Source organism: Nyctereutes procyonoides, unplaced genomic scaffold (genome assembly GCF_905146905.1).
Source record: "Nyctereutes procyonoides isolate TBG_1078 unplaced genomic scaffold, NYPRO_anot_genome, whole genome shotgun sequence".
NCBI lineage: Eukaryota > Metazoa > Chordata > Mammalia > Carnivora > Canidae > Nyctereutes > Nyctereutes procyonoides.
The window spans coordinates 55540843-55559329 of NW_026575051.1; the positions used below are offsets into that span (position 1 = coordinate 55540843).

General features: G+C 39.3%; 1 protein-coding gene across 7 annotated transcripts in view; it reads left to right on the top strand.

Annotated features, from left to right (window-relative positions):
• KLHL32 (kelch like family member 32) overlaps positions 1 to 18487 on the top strand; it is a 236245-nt gene that overhangs the window by 150734 nt on the left and 67024 nt on the right. For 6 of the 7 annotated variants that reach the window (XR_008665061.1, XM_055329990.1, XM_055329989.1 and 3 more), the window contains one exon: positions 3868 to 4083. Coding sequence is in view for 5 of the 7 variants with exons in the window: in XM_055329990.1 (XP_055185965.1) it covers positions 3868 to 4083 (216 nt within the window). In the remaining 2 variants the exon portion in view is untranslated. Of the gene's footprint in view, positions 1 to 3867; positions 4084 to 18487 lie in introns of those variants that run through there. The other variant, XM_055329994.1, reaches the window with a different exon arrangement.

Consider the following 18487-nt stretch of genomic DNA (forward strand, 5'->3'; position numbering starts at 1 on the left):
TATACTTTATTATTCTTTGCCCACCAAATCTACTGTCTGCTTTTCATGTGTCAAGTTGTGTGTGGTAAGAGCTTTTCATTCATTATCCCTCTGACAACCCTTTGAGCTTGTTGAACTCTCCATTTTATAATTGAGGAACAATGGGAGGTTCAATGATTGACCAAGGTCATAATGATAGGTGTTAGGGCTGGATTTGAACCAGGTTGACTTGATTGTGTATATGGCCTTTGCTCTTCACAAATGTGGGTTGCTTCCAAGTGCCTGTGGCTGTTGATGGTTTTTTCTGCCCTTGAATACAATTACTCTTTCCTTATCTGATATTAAAAAAACTGTTTGAAAAAAATCTAGAATATATAGATGAAAACATTAATAGTGACTATTTCTGCATGGTGAAATATGAATTTTTAAAAATATGAATGGCTTTTGTTTTCCATACTTTTCTTGAATTTTATGGAATAAACATTTATTACTTTTTATAACTGGAAACATAATGGCACTGTTTTTATAACAGTGATTATTTTTTTCATACACAGTATTGTAGGTGGGCATTTAATGTAATTTCATCATTGTTTTCCACCTCCCCACATCACATTTATGAGAATGTTTAAAAGCAGCATTATTGGTATTATTTTGCTAAAACATAGTCTTAGCCAAAAGGACAAGAAGTGATGATTTTGCTTAGAGCTCACAAGATGCCAATAAGAGGAATGCAATGTTGTAGCATCATGACCTCACTGAAGATGGTTTTTCTTTTTTCCCTGATCTCCCCATTTCATACAGTTTAACTACTGAAGTGCTGAGTATGCATGGCAAAGGGAGTGGAAAGCTTTGATGTGTATATGAAAGCACTGGAGATTTAAGGAAACTATGTTTTTTTAAAAAAAGATTTTATTTATTTATTTTAGAGGGGGGAGGGGGAGAGGGTCAGGGAGAAAGAGAGAATCTTAAGAGAGGCTCCACAGCTGTTTCGGGTCTCAGTCTCACAACCTGAGATCATGATCTGAGCCCAAACCAAGAGTCAGACACCCAACTGACTGAGCAACCTTAGTGTCCCAGGAAATTATGTTTTTAAAAAGAAGAGAAGAGCCATGAAAAGATAGAGATAGGGAGTAGATTTTTATTTTTATTTTTTTGGGGGGGAGTAGATTTTTAACTGATGTTTCTTTTCTACAAGAATTTGTGTCAATTCAGTTCCTTTTTGCTGTTCAGATAGACATTGACACTTGTCCATTTAGCTTCTTTGTTCTCTACTAATACAAAATACTTTGTTAGTTTGGATTTAAGGGTTATATAAAATTAGACCCTTAGGAAATGAAAACATTTCAGGACTGGGAAAGCAGGAATTCAATGACTACCTTCAAAAGAAATGCAGCAGAAAAGCAGCACAATTAAGGCAAATTAATTCTCAAGTTCTCTGTAGTTTTGAATTGGCCAGCTTTTAAGCTGCAGGCATCTAATCGGAAGAAACCCAGTATCTCTCTACAAGGAAATAAAGATGCTTAATAAAGAATATTTGATTGCTGCTACATAACCCATTCCCAAACTTGCAGTTGCATATACTTTTTGACAGGAAAACAGGTGGGAAAATTTTTTTTTTCTGGGCTCCGCCTCAGGACTTTGCTGAACTTAGCTGTTTCTGCTTCTGCACATGCTAGCCTCTCCGTGGGGTGCTGCTGGGCGCTGCCTCAGGGCCTTGAGCCATACCTTGGACATTTGCTTGGGGTACTTGAAAAGCTCTGACACCACCCTCACTTTACCTATCATGTTTCTAGGGGACTACAGAGGGATTTACTGGGACACCGAAGTTATATGTATTCAGGACCCTGAGCAGTTAAACTTGCTTCATAGATGTACTGACCAGAAAGAACATTCATCCTTAGGAGTTGGTCCCAAAGTCCTTTACGGAAGCAAGGGTTCCACATTCTTTCCTCTCAGAATAAGATTTACCAACCTGAAAAAGTAAGATTTGGAGAACAACTTTAAACATTATTTGAAATAATTGGTACTGGAGTTAAACTCTTCAGTATTCCTTTGATAAAATCTGCTGAATGGGATGCCAGGTATTTTGATTGAATGGCTGTGAGTGGACTCTTAGATATTTGAGTTGCAGTGAATTTTAGTGGTCATCTGTAGTAAACTTCATTTTAAAGATAAGCATTTATTCTTTTTCAATTGTGTTGGCAAATAGAGCTATTAGGAGCCAGAATCTTATGTTCATCCCTGAAATCATCTAGCTTGACTCCTGTTAGAATATAATTAAAGTGTCATTTCCCATCCAAAGAAATAGAATGAAAGGTAAAAAAAAAAAAATCAGGTAGCTGTGATGAGGATGCCGCTGTTACTCCAAGAGCTGTTTTTACTATTTCTTTATTAACATTTTATTCTGTGGAACAGCACTATCCTATAGAAACATAATGGGAGCCACATTTGTCATTCTAAATTTTCTAGTAGCTGCATTAAAAAAAAGTAAAAAGAAACAGGTGAAATTAATTATAATAATATACTTAACCCACTATATCCAGAAAAAATATCATTTTAACATATAATCAATATAAAATTATTAATGAGATGTTTTACATTCTGTTTTTCTTCTTCCTGGCATTTGGTGTATTTTTCACATTTTATAGCACCTTTCAACAGCAGACTAGTCATATTTTAAGTGCTCAGTAGCCACCCATGGCTAGTGGCTACTATGCTCTACAGCACAGATTTAGAGCATATCCCTTTAAACTTTCAAATGTTCTAGAAACAAATACGTTCAAATAGAATATAAATATTTTAGAAAAAGTTCTTAATCTTGGAAAATTAGAAAAGGGGAAAATATATTGAAAAGTACTTAAATAGATCAATGGAGTGAAATAGCTATCTGATGGTATTCTGAGTTCCTTAAGCTAGTGGAAAATACTGCTCATGTATTAAAAATTTCCAGTTAAAATAGGGGGGAAACAGGACATTCATTCTTCTTGAAATAGGTAACTTTTCTATCAATAAGTCTGTGTGCCCACTGTGATTCTTGCAGAGTTAAAGAAAGTTTCCACAGGAGTCATGGCTCTCTGGGGGGATTATTTTAGAGCCATGGCTATGAACTTGAGAACTGATAGAGACAGGAAAAATCCCCCCAAAATGAGCATTGCTACAGGAACTCTTTGAATAAGAAGGAGAGATGGTCATTAGTTGTCTGCATGTTTGAGGCTAGCAAAAAATAAAGAACAATCATAAATTGTTCATCTTAGGTAGGTTCAATGTGGAATTATTCAGGACAGGAATCTTTTCAATGAGATTCCTTCATTTCCTGAGACCTTAAGTGTAAAAATCTGTGTTTTAATTTCATTAAGTCAGGATGGTTGTTTTTACTTGAAGACATACTTCATTTGAAGTTTTGGAAAAAGTAGAATCAGTCTGTCTTCATATAGTTTACGTCATCTAATCACAACTCCTGCTTTACCTTCACTCACGTTTTCTTTAGTAGAACAAACTTATCACCTGAGAGCTGTAAAATACGGTAAGGGTAGAAAAAAATCAATTTTCTTCATTGGTAAAATGTTTCTTAAAAAGTTGCAAAGTAACATTTCAGTCAATGAAGCCAGAAACTCCTTTCAACCCCTTTATTAAGATGTCTTTTAAATATATGGGTTTTAAGAGGGGCGAAGTAAGAGAAATGGTGAATTCTAGAACAAGCAGTTCTCTGCTAGAGTCTTATATGAGGGATTTTTTTTTTTTAAACATTATCAGTGGAGTCCTGTTTCCCCCCACTCTTGTCATGCAAACCTTAGTGAGTCAGTCTGAATTTCTTACCTGCTCTTTCTTGGATTAATTTCTAAGAGATCTTTCTCCCCCCATTTTTATTTTTATTTTTTTGGCACCCAGGAATTAAATAGCTTTAATTACTTGGATCTGTACAGACTTGCTGACCTCTTTAACCTCACTTTGCTGGAGAAGGCAGTGATCGATTTCTTAGTGAAACATCTCTCTGAGCTCCTGAAGAGTCGCCCAGAAGACGTTCTAACGCTCCCTTATTGTCTGCTCCAGGAGGTTCTGAAGAGCGACCGCCTTACCTCCCTGAGTGAAGAGCAGATCTGGCAGGTAAGGGCACTCTACGTGGGTCTTCTTTTGGCGGGGAGAAGGCGTGGCGTGGTTAAAAGTTGAACAGTTGAGGAACAACGATAACTATCTTGTCTGGTTCAGGTCTTCTCAGAGTCACAGTGTTAGAAGTCATGCTCCCTGATGGGCAAGTGATTGGAGAACACCAGCCTTTGAGGCTCAGAGGCCTCAGCCTCTGCTCAGCTTAGCTCAGGCAATCACAAGTGTGGTTTCTCAGACCCTTGCTAGGGCTTCCCAAAACCCTAGGGGAGTGGGGTTACATCAGGAAGAATCAAGAATTTCCCTCTCCTGATAGTTTCTTAAACTAAATATGAGGCAACTGGATTGTCAAGTGCTACATATGCATATTTAAGACCAATGGAATCAGAATAGGTTCTGGGCTTTCCTATAAACAATTCAGAAACATTTCTTTGTTGCAGCAGAGAGCAGCTGGGACCCTAAATGAAATGAAGCTCTTGCACTGCGGTGGAAAAACCTCCCTCGGTTCATTCTGCATTCATTGCCATTTCCTTAAGCCCTGCCTTTCGCCTGATGTAGTGTTCTTTCCGAGTATCCTTTGTCTAGGGGTTGGGAGGATGTTTTGTATTTTCGAGTTGATTATTCAATTTAAATCCTTTTCTCCTCATCCCCACTGACTTGACTTGAACAGTCCACATGGTGTCTTTGGGAAACAGAGCCCATCTTACCCCTTTCGTTTTACATCATCTCCCTCACACTCTGAACACTGGCTAGCCATCTTGTTATTCCCAGGGCAGCATACCTTCAAGATTGCACGATCATCTTATTAACATACAGAATACATTAAAGACAAATTAAAAAACATTTTATTTATATACATTTCATTTATATGCATGATCATGCTATTTACATATAGAATATAAGGAAAAATATGAAGTCTTCTGTTCACTGATGAGACAGTAAATTCCTGGTATCTTAGCAAATGACATTCGGAGAGTACTCTCACTCTGGCCAAAACAGTCAGATGTAGCTGTTAATTACCCGGACCCTGACCCCACTGATTGATCATTTACCTGATGTCTGTCTCCCTTATCTCTTTCTTTGTATTACATTAATCAGCAACTTCCTTCTTTACTGTTGCTCCACCGGTGAGGATAATAAGAGCTGTGGTGTACTGAGGGCCTCCCAGGACCCAGACTCTTTGCAAACTTATTGACTTATTGTCACAAAGGACTTGAAGGGTAGTTTTTAATCGCCCCATCTTCCAGATGAGCAAAATGGGGCTTCAGTGCCTCGCTCAGGGTTACAGAGCCGAGCCAACCTGAAAATCCAAGTCTGCAAACAAGACACATGCCCTCATCTCTCTAGGATCCCACACTGTCTTGACAAAGAAAACATGAGGAAAAAGAATAAGCCAGGGTTGTTTTGTTTTTGTTTTGTTTTTTTCCTGCTTCTTAGGTATTTCTGATAATGTTTGTTCACGCAGAGGTCAAAAGTTGGTGAGGATGAGTTTTTGGTATGAATTTTAATTGTCTGTGGTTCTCCCGTGTAAACATAAATCATCAATATTTTCTGGTCAATTCATAGTGGGAGGTTGCCAAATTTTTCTTCACTTCCCAAAGGGAAAAAGGAAGACTTGGAATGGATTTTGCATTTAATTATTTCTAACTGAATTGAGATCTGAGCCAGTCATCCTCGTGGCTTCTATCTCTTTTTGTGGCATGGTTGAAGGGCCTGCCAGAGTGGTAATGTGCAGATGTCTGAATATCCAAAAAAATTCTATACTGTCCACTTAAGAGTTATCATAATTGCCTCTCTAAAGGCTACTAATATTATCACATAGAATTTTTAAAAGTGCTTTCTGCTGCGGGCAATATCTTTTTATACCTGGTCCTCAAGAAAGAATTAAAAGACTCACATAAATATGATCAATTTAGGCATTCAGCAGGCAATAAGAAACTGTTTTTGCTTTATCTTAGTAAATAAGTAATTCCCTCATACTCAATCCAATAGAGAAATATTAAATCAGACTAGCTATATTGCCTCAAGTATAGTTAAGTTCATCATTTTTGCTGAGGTTCTACTAGTAATGCAATATACCATGGAAGAATCTAATATTCAGCCCAGGGTGAAGATTGGGTATGCCAGAGGATTAGTGTCAGGGTGCTTTATAGAAGTGAATCTTGATGGACAGGCTGGAGACAGATCTACAGAATCTCATTAAATTGCTGAATTGTTCATTACGGAACGTTCTCACTGTAATAAAGTGCTCATTGACTTTGACAAATCCCCATCCCATGTCTTAAAGAAGAACAGTGAAGCATGGGGTGTGGGGGAGGAGAAAGGAAATTGACACAAAGTAGGACAGGTAATAGAAAAGTGGATGGAAAGGGTAGTGCTCTTTGATTAATATGTGCAACTAGTAACTTCAGGTGAGAGCCCAGTAAACACACACACATGTGTGCACACATGTTTACACATGTAGTTCTTCCTCTGTCAACTGATAATGTAAATCCAGGATGTTCCCTTTCTTTTGGTAAAAGTTCTGATTTTCATTATTCGCCAGATTTCACACTTCTGAAGACGTCATAAGAACCTTCAAATTATCCTCACTGAACAAACTCTTTTTTACTTCCTCCTGCTATCCCTTATCCACTTCCTTTCCTGATAAAATGTGATGCAGGCTGTAATAACCATTCTGTGGATCTGGAAACCTGTGAAATCCCCCAAGATTATGCCTTATATCTTCTTTTTCCCCCCCATTTGACCTTTTTAAACCTTTAGTCTCTTCTCTCCCAGAGAGGGCTTCTTCTTTCCCCCATAAACAATTTTTTCCTGCCTTCCATGGCCTGAAACCACTTGGCCTGTTAGGTAACTTCTCTTTACATTCATAGGGTAACATAGAGACCTGCACCGTATACACACTTTAGTGTAAAAGGGGCATAGAAGTCCCCTCAGAAAAATGCTTTTTTAAAAAAATTCAGTTCAATTCAGCTTAACAATTTGGTCTGATGTTTCAAGGCCAGTGATTTCCAGGTTCCAGATGAAAGACACCAAATTGGTTATGGAGCTCAAAGAAACAGGAGACTAAAAATGAGCAAATCAGCTGGAGAGGAAACGTGGGGCATGAGGTCCCGCGCATTCGTGACCTGGCAAATCTCTACCAGTTTTGTTTGGCTTTTGGGTTTTAGCTCTAACATAGGACTTTGTTTCAGTAGGGACTTGTTAAATTTTTCCCGTTAGATTCAACATATAGTTTCACACTGCTGAGCTGGGGTCCTGCTATAAAACTTGAGTGAAATAATGAATCCATTCCATACCACTCCCACGTATTGGGTCTGTTTTCGTTTTCATAGTAAGTGCTGGCTAATCCATTTTTTTCCTGAGGAAAATGCATTCTCTGCTTCTTCTACCCTAGATTCTCTTTTACCAGAATGAGGGCTCAGACATCACTTTCCACAGGACTGGAAAAAGCCTGAATATGATGTAAATTCTTATATTTGCTAGCCCATGGAGAAGATGTGGTTCTTCATCCATCACTATTTATTGAGCACCTATGAAATGCCCCAAACCTTGGGGGAGCGTAAGGCCGGGTGCAGGCTTGTTAACTCGGTTTTCCTCTCCCATGCCTCACCCCAAAAGGGAGGGATCCTTATGATTTTTTAAAAAGATTTATTTATTTATTTTGAGAGAGAGAGAGAGAGAGAGAGAAAGTGAGGGGAGTGGCAGATGGAGAAGCAGAGAGAACATCTCAAGCAGACTCCCCGATGAGCGTGGAGCCCAACCAAGGGCTCAGTCTCCCGACCCTGAGATCATGACCTGAGCTGAAATCAAGAGTCGTCTGCTTAACTGACTGAGCTACCCAGGTGTCCCTGATTTTAAACAATTAGCTCAGGTCTCTGGATTATTAGTTCATCTCTGAAGTAGAAACAAGAAGGATATTTTAAAATGGATAAAGGTAGTTTGCAGAAATAAAAATGAGTATTTCTTAAGCACCTGTTATGCTGTAGGTAGAGTGTTAGAAGCTAGATCCTGGAGTAAAAAGCTTTCTAGAAATATTCCATTATTGAGTTAGAGATATTTAGTTTAGTTTCATCTCTGAATGTAGAGAACTTTGGTTTTCCTTCATTTATTAGTTAACTAACTGCTTCCTATTTTCAGTGAAAAGGACTTAGTATAAGGATGAACAGTACACGTATCAGTGCTTTCTTTCTTTATTAACCTTGGGTTAAGGGCTCATCCTTTTGTATTTTGAACAAACAATTCAGTGGTCACATCACTGACATTGAACGGGATCAGACCTTAGCAGCGACAGTCTTCTTTATCCTGGTCATGTTCTACTTCGGAATGGCAAGAGGGAGAGTTCACCGGGTTTGGGGTTGAGGGTAATTGTGTTCACATTTGTCTTCGACTGCCTTTCCCCAGAGGCAGAGGCCATGCCTGTTATATTTGCATTGAACACTGTCACGTTGTTCTCTTGCTCTCTATAAATAATAAATAAAAACAATAATGTTTTTCATATTAAAATGTACTGAATGGATAAGAACACATCCTACTATTCCTACACAAGGCTGAGTTTATTCTAGGAAAATTGGTATACAAAATGAGTTTGGCCTTTTATTTTATTTTTTAAAAATATTTATTTATTTATTTATTTATTTATTTATTTATTTATTTAGCTCCAAGCCCAGCATGGAGCCCAATGCAGGGTTTGAACTCATGACCTTGAGATCTAGCCTGAGCTGAGATCAAGAGTCAGCTGCTTAAGGGACTGAGCAACCCAAGTGACTCCTGAGTTTAGCCTTTTATTTTATTTTATTTTTTCAAAGATTTTATTTATTTATTCATGAGAGACACAGAGAGAGAAAGAGAGGCAGAGACTCAGGCAGAGGGAGAAATAGGCTCCATGCAGGGAGCCCACGTGGGACTCGATCCCAGGTCTCCAGGATCAGGCCCTGGGCTGAAGGCAGTGCTAAACTGCTGAGCCACCGGGGCTGCCCAAAGTTTAGCCTTTTAAAACTGTATTTTCCCTTATATTTTTGTTGGAAATTTGCTTCCATCAGTCATACTGTTAATAACACATTTACTTTATATCTCTAGAGACACGAGTCACACATTGTTTAGAGTAGTCAACAACCTCAGATGCCATGTTTTTGTGACAAGCCTCTTCTAGGCTTTTATCTACCGCAAAGAACCACGCACTTACAGTTTGACTTACAAGGAGTCCCGGAAGGCGAGCCCAAACAAATACTACTATCCCTTTGTAGTTAGAACATAGAGGACATGAGTGATATATGCAGCTTTCATCTTTTATTTCTTATATTATAAATTGACCCAAGTGTACTTCTGGCCAGAGAGAAGCAAGGACTTCGAATAGTACTACATGTTAAACAGTACTCTGGGGATGCCTGGGTGGCTCAGCGATTGAGCATCTGCCTTTGGCTCAGGGCGTGATCCCACGGTCCCAGGATCGAGTCCCACATCAGGCTTCCTGCATGGAGCTTGCTTCTCCCTCTGCCTGTGTCTCTACCTGCCTCTCTTTGTGTCTTCCATGAATAAATAAATAAAATCTTTAAAAAAAATAATAAACAGTTCTCTCATAATGCTTCATGTTTGAATATCATATGAGAATTTCAAGAATGCTTCCACATTTATCATTGCTTTGCTGTCCTATGGTGCAAATAGAAACACTGAGGTAACAAGGCTAGAAATGAAATTCATGTCTTCTAATTCCTGGGCCGTTCCTGCTTTGGTTCATAGCTTCTAAATTCATAACAGAACCTCAAGCATCCTTGGGAGTGATGGGCACAGATGCATCAAATTAATCCTGTGACTTTAGAAGAAATTTGGAAAGGCTGGACCATTCCTGTTCTCCTCTGTAGTGTCCACAGGTTGAAAGGGTAATGGCCAAGCCTGCCTCCCTCCATGTCTGTGTCACGTTGTTAATCCTGACTCTGTGCTCTGTGGCGTGCACCTTCTTTCGTTCCTTTATTTATTTCAAATAGTTACCGAGTGTCTCCCTGCCCAGTCTGTGCTATTGAGGACTACTTTGGCAGCTCCATGGTGGGTTCTGGGCAGTCACAGTGGAGAGGGCTGACGTGGCCCTGTGTTCACGCATCTCGGAGTCAGATGTGAAGCTTTCCACCTGCTACTCTTTCCACGGTACTTGATTCCCTCCCAGTAGGGACTGACCTGCACCAAATAGTTTGCTGTTTTGGGGCCTGTTGACATGATCTGGGTACATTAGAAAGTGGAATGCTTCTGTTTGGACATTTCAACATGACAAAGTGTCGCTTTTCCTTTTCTTCAGCACTTTACACTTTGTTGACTCGAGTTCATTGTACATACCTGCTCAGTAGCTTTGCAAACCTTTGTCAGTCCATGTGGTGCTGTCCAAGCCTCAAAGATATATGACTGTGGGTGGCCATTTCATCAGAAAATTCTATTTTTTTTTTATTAGAAAATTCTGTGAATAGCGTTCTCGTTTTTAACACTTGGACCTTGGTAACTAGAAATGGAATAAAATGCTGTGGCCTGAAAACTCTTATCTCCAAACAAAACTGTCCCCTTTCATTATATTCCCACCCTCCCTCAGTTCAATTTCATATACGCATGTGGCATTACTATTTTTTTCAGATCAGTGCTTTCTGGGTATCTTCATGCCGTCCCATTTTATTTTTTTCCTTCCCATCCCTTCACCTAATTAAAGGTGTACTGTTTCTCAATTTTCTTCCTGAAACATCTGGCACTTCCCCCCTGCTACATACAGTCTTTTCTACGAATGTAATGATATCTCCACTTCCTTCTTATAGATGGATGTGAGGGAAGAGAATAAACCATGGCTCCTTTGCATCCCAAATAGTGCTGTGCCCGGAGGATGTTTTATCCTCTGAGGGCCCCCAACTGGACACTGAGCAACGCTGCTATTCCAGGGCTTGGTGCTTGAAGCTGCCAGAGTGTAGAGTTAGTCATTTATCCTAAAGTACATGCGGCTAATTCCTCAGTGAAGACGCATCCCAGAGGAGCTTGACTGGTGGCCTTGCTGTTGTTTGTCTGGGCTGTGTGCCTTTGCAAGATGCATGACACATTCATTTCAGAGGGACTTTGCTTCAGCTAATCCTCAGCACTAGAGCTGTGCCTTGTCAAGTAGCTGTGAGGGGCAGTGATTATCAGAAATTACAGGAGACCTAACTTGTATTCATGTGCTGTTGTTCCCATGAGTTCATCGTTTTTTTCCCTCTTCTTTTTTTTTTTTAAATGAGCACAACAGAACAACAAGGTGATTTATGAGATATGACATATTTATGTTCTCTGCTTCTAATTTTCACAGTGATTCATGTTGTTTCCAGACTGATACTTTGTTGTTGCTGCTGTGCGAAGGAAAAAATATGGCTGGAGAATATTACTTATGCATTGGTGGCCTGCAGTAATATTTGCTGCTACCTGGGTTATCAGGGATTTAAAAATAAAACCCAACACTAAGCTATATATGAGGTGGAAACCCGGAGGTTAGGCACAGAAGTTCATCAATAATCCTGGAGAGCTTTATATTTTAAAAGCATTTTTGCGTACTTAATTTCATTTGAGTCTCTCATCAGTCTGTTAAAGTTGATCAAGCAAATATTACTCAAATTTTAACGAGTCAAGAAACTGAAGCTCACGGAGGGTAAGTGACTAACTCACTTCACAGTATATGTTCAACAAAGGTCACACTGTATTCTCTTGAAATATACCAAATCTCTAAAAAATCAGAAACTCAAAGTACCTGAAATGTCTTCTCAAAAGTCAAAGAGGTTATATTAATCTATAATAAATAATCCAACCGTGTACATTTCCTAATAACTTAACAATTTTCATTTTTACCTGTTGTGCGTCTTTGTGGGAAGTTGCAAACATGACTCCAATAAAAGTAGTATGAGAAAGTGCAGCAGAGGGCCTTTCTTTATCAGAGCCTGGAAAATTGGGGCTCTAGGTGGTTTGATGAGAAGTGACTAGAGAATTCCGGCTGAGGTAGGGAACCACCTTGCATTCCTTCAAGGCATAGGTGATAAAGTATGAAGCAGCAACAGAAGGTCCATAAGGGAGGATCACTTTAAAATCCCATCAAAGGATTTAAATCAGTTTGAAAGAGAGCCTGGAGCACCATTATTTTTGCTGGAGTTGTATAGACTGTGTGGTGGAAACAGACTGCAGGCTGTTAGGAATTGGATGGAATGAATGGAAATGATTAATCATTATATTTTTATTTTATAAACAACACATTGAAAATTTAGAAATTCATATAGCAGAAATGGACAGTTGGGTGATGGTCTAAATATGGGTTTTAAGAGAAAAGGAGAGAAAATTAATTTATTGGAATTGATAAATGTTAGTCTCTTTCCAGAAGAAATGAGTCTGTGGCCCATATCCTGCATCTGAGACTATTTCTGTGAGAATCCTGTTGGGGCCAGTTGAGTGTCCACTGGCCATGGAGACCTTAGAGCTTTCCTTTTCTGGGCATTTTAAGGGATAGGAACTAAAATTAACCATGGAGTGGCTCAGAGGCTCCAGAATTATTTATATTTGAAAGAGATGTAGAAGCCTTCACACTGACTGGTGAATATTGACATCTTTACTCACTCCTTCTACCGCTCCTGCCTCCAGAACTTTTGCTTCAGGTAAAAATAAAGAACACCTCAACTTGGCACATCTGGAGGAGAAAGGCAGCCATTCTAGGATAGATAATGATTGTCAGCAGCGCTCATAAAGATAATTCTTAGACTTCTTTTGTGCCCATAATACAGAGCCATGTATTCTCTGAGCTGAGACTCTACTCCTTAGACTGACCACTTCTTCCTTACTTGGGGTGGCACATTGGAAGAAAGCAAACAGACTTTGATGTTCTGGTAAACAAATCACAGCCAGAAAAAAAAATCTCCTTAGGAAAAAAATTCTTGATGAATTCTAGAGATAGATATCAAAAATTCTAGACATTGCTTCCCTTTGTCTAGAGGACGTATTACAAATCAGTGTCAGTAAGTGTCACAGACATTATTTATGCTTCAAGAACAGAAACCAGAAAGGAGCCCTGAAAGCCAGAGGCTGAATGCACATATCTTCTTTGTGTGTGTTCTTGTTGATGAGAAATGCCCACATGCTACCTCCTCTGACCACACGAAATCAGGTAATTGAAGGAGTGATGGATGGTGCTCTGAAGTTTAAACGTTTTAGAAGGACCTATCTTATTAACACTTTAAAACAAGTGAGCATAATATCATTAATTTTGATTAATTCATTTGCTCTTAATATAGCTTTTAATTTGTAATTCTATGTGAATTACAATGTAATTTGGCATTAATTATACTAAATTGACTATAAGTCAGCCAATCACAATGAGAAATTACTCACAGCTGAAAGTAAAACTGAAACTCTCCATCCAGAAAGGACAGCACTTCGTTAAGAGGCAAATACACTTTAGGCACCTCTCCTGTTGGCTGCAAGAATGACATTGGACTTGCCGAGGACTATGAGCGATTTCTTATTCTACCCACTTCTGGGACTATTCACTCTTTGGAGTGAAGCTCAATTAAATAATAAACAAAGGGGTTGATTTATCAGGTTTGCCAGGTCCCCTGAAGAATTTTTCTGCCTTTCTCATTTCATGCAAGATTTAGGCCACATAGAGGGACTGTGTGGTGCCTTAGAATGATCAGTTCCACACTTGGGTTTTGGGGGTTAGAACAGGCGCTTACCCAGGTTGGCTTGCTTTCTGTCTTTATGCTCTGTGAACCAGCTAGGAAATTCTGTTTCAAATCCCACGTGAGTTCAGTGTCCTGAAGTCACTCCTCTTTGGTCAACACACAAAACTGGCTTCTGAGCAGAGGAAGTCATGCCTTAAAAAGCCAATACCGCACTGGGAGAACTAGTCCACGATGGAGATGATGAAGCGTCTGTCATTGGTACAACTTGCTGGAGATGCCTGTGCACCCACGGGAAGTAAAGTTGCCACTGAAGAGTATGAGCAGGAGGGCAGGGATGGATTTGCAAAATACTTGTGATTGAACCTTTTGCCAGATATCTTCCTTTGAGAATTGTCTCTTAAATAACAATCAAAACAGAAACTTTGAGGTGCTGCAGAAAGTTGTGTGACAGTAATATCCTGCTTCAAGTGTATTTCATGTAGGTGGAACTGTGGGAATTTTGCACATTCTGTGTACATTTGTGGTGACCAGTTGACTACAAAAGAGGTCTAGGTATGAGGGAACGAATTTTGCTAAATATTGCATGGAAAACTTCAGGCTGTGCTTAATAACTCTTTACTTTGTTAATTATATACCTCTGTGCCATCATTCCAACTCACAATCTAACAAATAAAATGACCTACGTTTTATGTAGAAACTTAGAGTTGAGAGGTTAAGAACCACCCTGAATCTTGAACCAGCAGCCATGCTGTCCCCTGCCTCTTAACACACACTCGGAGGTAGACACACGGAAGTTAGATGCATATTAATGTTTGCAGCTAAAAGACTTTTCCTTTGTGTTGCAGTACTATCCTGAATCATAATACTCTCATAATTGGTGCTTGATCTCAAGATGCAAGACAAAAATAGAAGTTAGAAGTTTATTTTTGCCACTCCAAGTGTGTATTCCATTCGTCACTACAATTTTTAAGGAGTTTAATGTCTGTAGTTTGTTAACAGTGACTGCTATGTAAATGCAATTTTTATGTTGTTTGGGTTTTCTCCCAATTCCTTTTAGGGCAAGTTTAGCCTAGCCTATCAGAAAATTTCATAATCCTTTTTCCCACATATTCTTTTTGATATCAGCGTTAGGTTGGTATGTTCCAGTCCCTTTCCACTCTTGTGGTTCCCAGCATAGCTTTATGTTCTCAGCCAAAACCAACTCTTATTTGATGCATATCCTCTGATGGATGAATTCTTCTGAGCCTTTAATGTGGTGTTCTTCGAGGGCAGGAAGGATTTGGGGCAGAGGAACTGGTACTGAAGCAAACAGAGCAGTTGGTTGAGAGAAAACATTTACAGGGTATTTCTGCCCTCGGTTTTATCTTCTCATCATTTAGAATGCCAACGGAATAAATGGGTCTGTTAATCAAACAGTGCTGAGAGGTTAGGTCATTGGAAGCCTTTTTAGTCATTTTGTGCTTTTCAAGAGTGAATTTGTTAGAATTATGCTGAATACCCACTTAAAGCCTCAGCTGATAACCCTACCTGTGTTTTATAACTCTGCACTGTCAGAACTCATAATAAGTCAAACATTCTTTCAGTGGTGCTCATAAGGGAGGAAAAAAAAACCCCACAAATTTAAGAGTAATTTCAGATTGTAAATGAAAAGGAGAGGCACGACTGTTCATTTGCACCAATCATGCCTTCCTTTCATCTGCTCTGATTAGGCCTGGTGCGGTTTCATCAGACCCCTCCATCACCGAGCTGTCACTCCAGCCGTCTGTTGATTGAAAACAATCAAGGCTCTGATGGCACAATTATTCTGACCCTTTAACTAGAGGCTGCTGTGATAATGAAAGGTTGATTATGATAGTTTGTGCCTCTTTCAGTTTGCCAAGAAGGTTAATTTGGGCATCAGACGGATGTTTAATGGGCGCTTGCTGGCTACACTGAGGTAAATGAGAACGTGCAGTCTTGGATATTGCACGGATATAGTTTGGCTGTCAATCATTGTCATTTGGAGTTTGTGCCTCACACTCTGGAAATCACATTTTATTTTTTCCTTGGGATTTAATTTATTCTGTGCCCTGAGGAAGTTCTTTCACTCGGTGACCTTCATAGCAGCTTTCTCTGCCTTTTTTTTTCTTTTTTCAAATGGAGCTCAAAGGCAGAACACATCTAGAAGAGCATTTTTCTTTCATTTTCACTTAAAAATGGAAACTTTAAAAATCCATCCTTATCACTGCCTTCCAATAGAGCAAATGTTTCCATTCCAATTGTGCAGTGGGGAAGTTTAAACGACAGGGATACTACGGCCAGTTTGCTAATGCAGCAGCTCACATGGCGGTTCTGCAGTTTCTTACACTAGCCAGCAAACGCTGGAAATTCAGATGGGCACATTTATGGAAGTGAAGGTTCCATTCTCCTGACATTTCCCTCACTAGCACGTCTCACAATGATTTGTTGAATGCCTGTTTCCGAGGGCAGCATCTTACTCCCTTTGCTACATTCTTGGGGAGTGTGGGGCAAGGAGACAGAAATTTGTCTGTTAATAGTAAGGAAGTTATTAGAAGTTGCAAATATCAATTTGTATCAGTTCGGCCCCTTATCTTACTGCTATTTGAAGGGTAGGCAGGCAGGCAGCTAATAATGCTGGTGTTTACAGGATGTGGCTCACTACAATCCTCTTCAATGCATACCTTTTACAAAGAAAAAATAGAGGAAAAGAAAAAATGAAGAAAAACCTTTATTTCTGTCTCCTGGCTGTGCACAGTGGTCTCCTTGATTAGACACCTGAGAGCGAGCCTCGTGGTTCTGCTTTTTCATTTGTGTTGTCTTCAGCTTCTTTTCCCCCAGTGAATGTTCAGCAGCATATTTCTACCTAGTGTTGGACATTTTTCTCACATGTCAAGTCAATTGTAAAACAATTAAGTCTATAGATGTTAAGGTGACAGCATCATAATGATTATAATTTCACTTCAAGTATTCTATTTCACATTATTTATTTCTTGTTTTTTTTTTTTAAGTTAGCTATTCATTTCTGAATGGTAAAGAGAGCCATTAAGTGATAATTCAGTCTCACCTGAAGAGGCTCCAAAAATGAATTAAGTCATTCAATTCAGTTACTGTCTTAATGCAGTCCTTATTTCAGCAATAGTGCTATTTTAAAATGTTTATTCAAAAAGAAATGAGAATAAGATTGGGAATACACACGCACATACACACACACACGTATACACATATGGTCTCACCAGCTTCTTGGCCACACCAGACCACAAGTGATTAGTTTTGTTTAGCTCTATGGACAGCACAGATAAAGTAGCCCTCAGGGATGCTTAGTGAAATTATTGATTAGTTATGTCTTGTTTTGTTGAAGTAATGGGAAGTTAAAAGGTAATTAGGAGAGAAATGTCAAATCAGTCGATAGCCTCTGGTATTTAAAAAAGTAGGGTGAGGTTCAGTTTTGATATTAATTTATGGTCTCCGTGACAGTGAGTGATTTTATCTTGTAGATTTCACTATGTTTGCAAATTTATGGGACTTGAGCAAAGACTTCCTCCTTTTTTTATTATATATATATATATATATATTTAAATTTAAATTCAATCAATTAAATAATGCATGATTAGTTTCGGAGGAAGACTATTTTTTCTTAAAGGAGGTATAGCTCATTATTTCAAATTGTTTTGGTTTAAGCCTGACCGAGTTCCTGTGTCCCTGATCTGTTGGACCTTATATCTAACTATCCAGGATAGACTACCTTTCCTGGGTCCTCATAAGCCCTCCGCCACAGGCCACTGCTCTGCTCTCAGGTTGGCTCAGTATCCGGTCCACCATGAGGTCCCCCTGCAAACGTCCTGCTGAGCGCCTCATGATTCATCTCCTGGCCTGTGCTGGCATTCCTTCTGCTCCTGGGGCTGGGCCTGGGCATCAGAGGCAGTTTCTCTTTCTTCTTCAATTCTTCCAACCCTACCTTCAAAGTTTCCCTTGCTCTTCCAACTCTTTGTTCCTTCTAACCTTCTCAGATCTGTGATTTCTCCAGGTTGCAGTCTCTCAATTCCCACTGTCTCTTGTTCAGCAAACACTTGCAGATTTCCTATTGGGTGCCAGGCAGTGGGGCTGAAACAGATTCTTAGGGTAGCTCCTGGAATGGCTCCTACCTTATGCAATTGCTTTATCGCTTGCAAGTCTTCCGAGATTGTCAAGCCACTGGTTCTCCTGCACTGAGCCTGTTTTTCCACATAGCTGTCTTCCTTACATGATCATCATAGATTGATTCTCTAAGCTACCTTTTCCTAGCCAAAGAATATATGATAATTGTGCTGGAGAATGTATCTTCTCTGACAAAAATATTACTTGTGTATTATACTCTGAGTAGTTGCAAGGTATGAATAGAGGATTCACTGTTCCCACAGTTGCCCTGTTTCATCATCCTATGACGAAATGCAGTTAGAGACTACAGTGTGAAATATTCTCTTTAAACCTCAGTAACTAAGCTGAAATTCACATAGTGGAAGTGGTCAGTGGTGAGCATTGCATTTATGTGAATTCTCTGCAACTCACTGAGAATATAGGCTCTGGCTCCCCAGCCCCAGCACATCAGCTCCAGATAGTAGAGTCAGGCCCCCAACAATGTTTAGTCATACACTTCAGTTAGGGGATTCCCCACTGTAATCATTATGCTCTGTAGCTCTAAATTACTGTTTAATAAAGTAACCACTGAGGATGATTTTCTTGTTATTTGGAGGCTGCCAACATTAAAACCT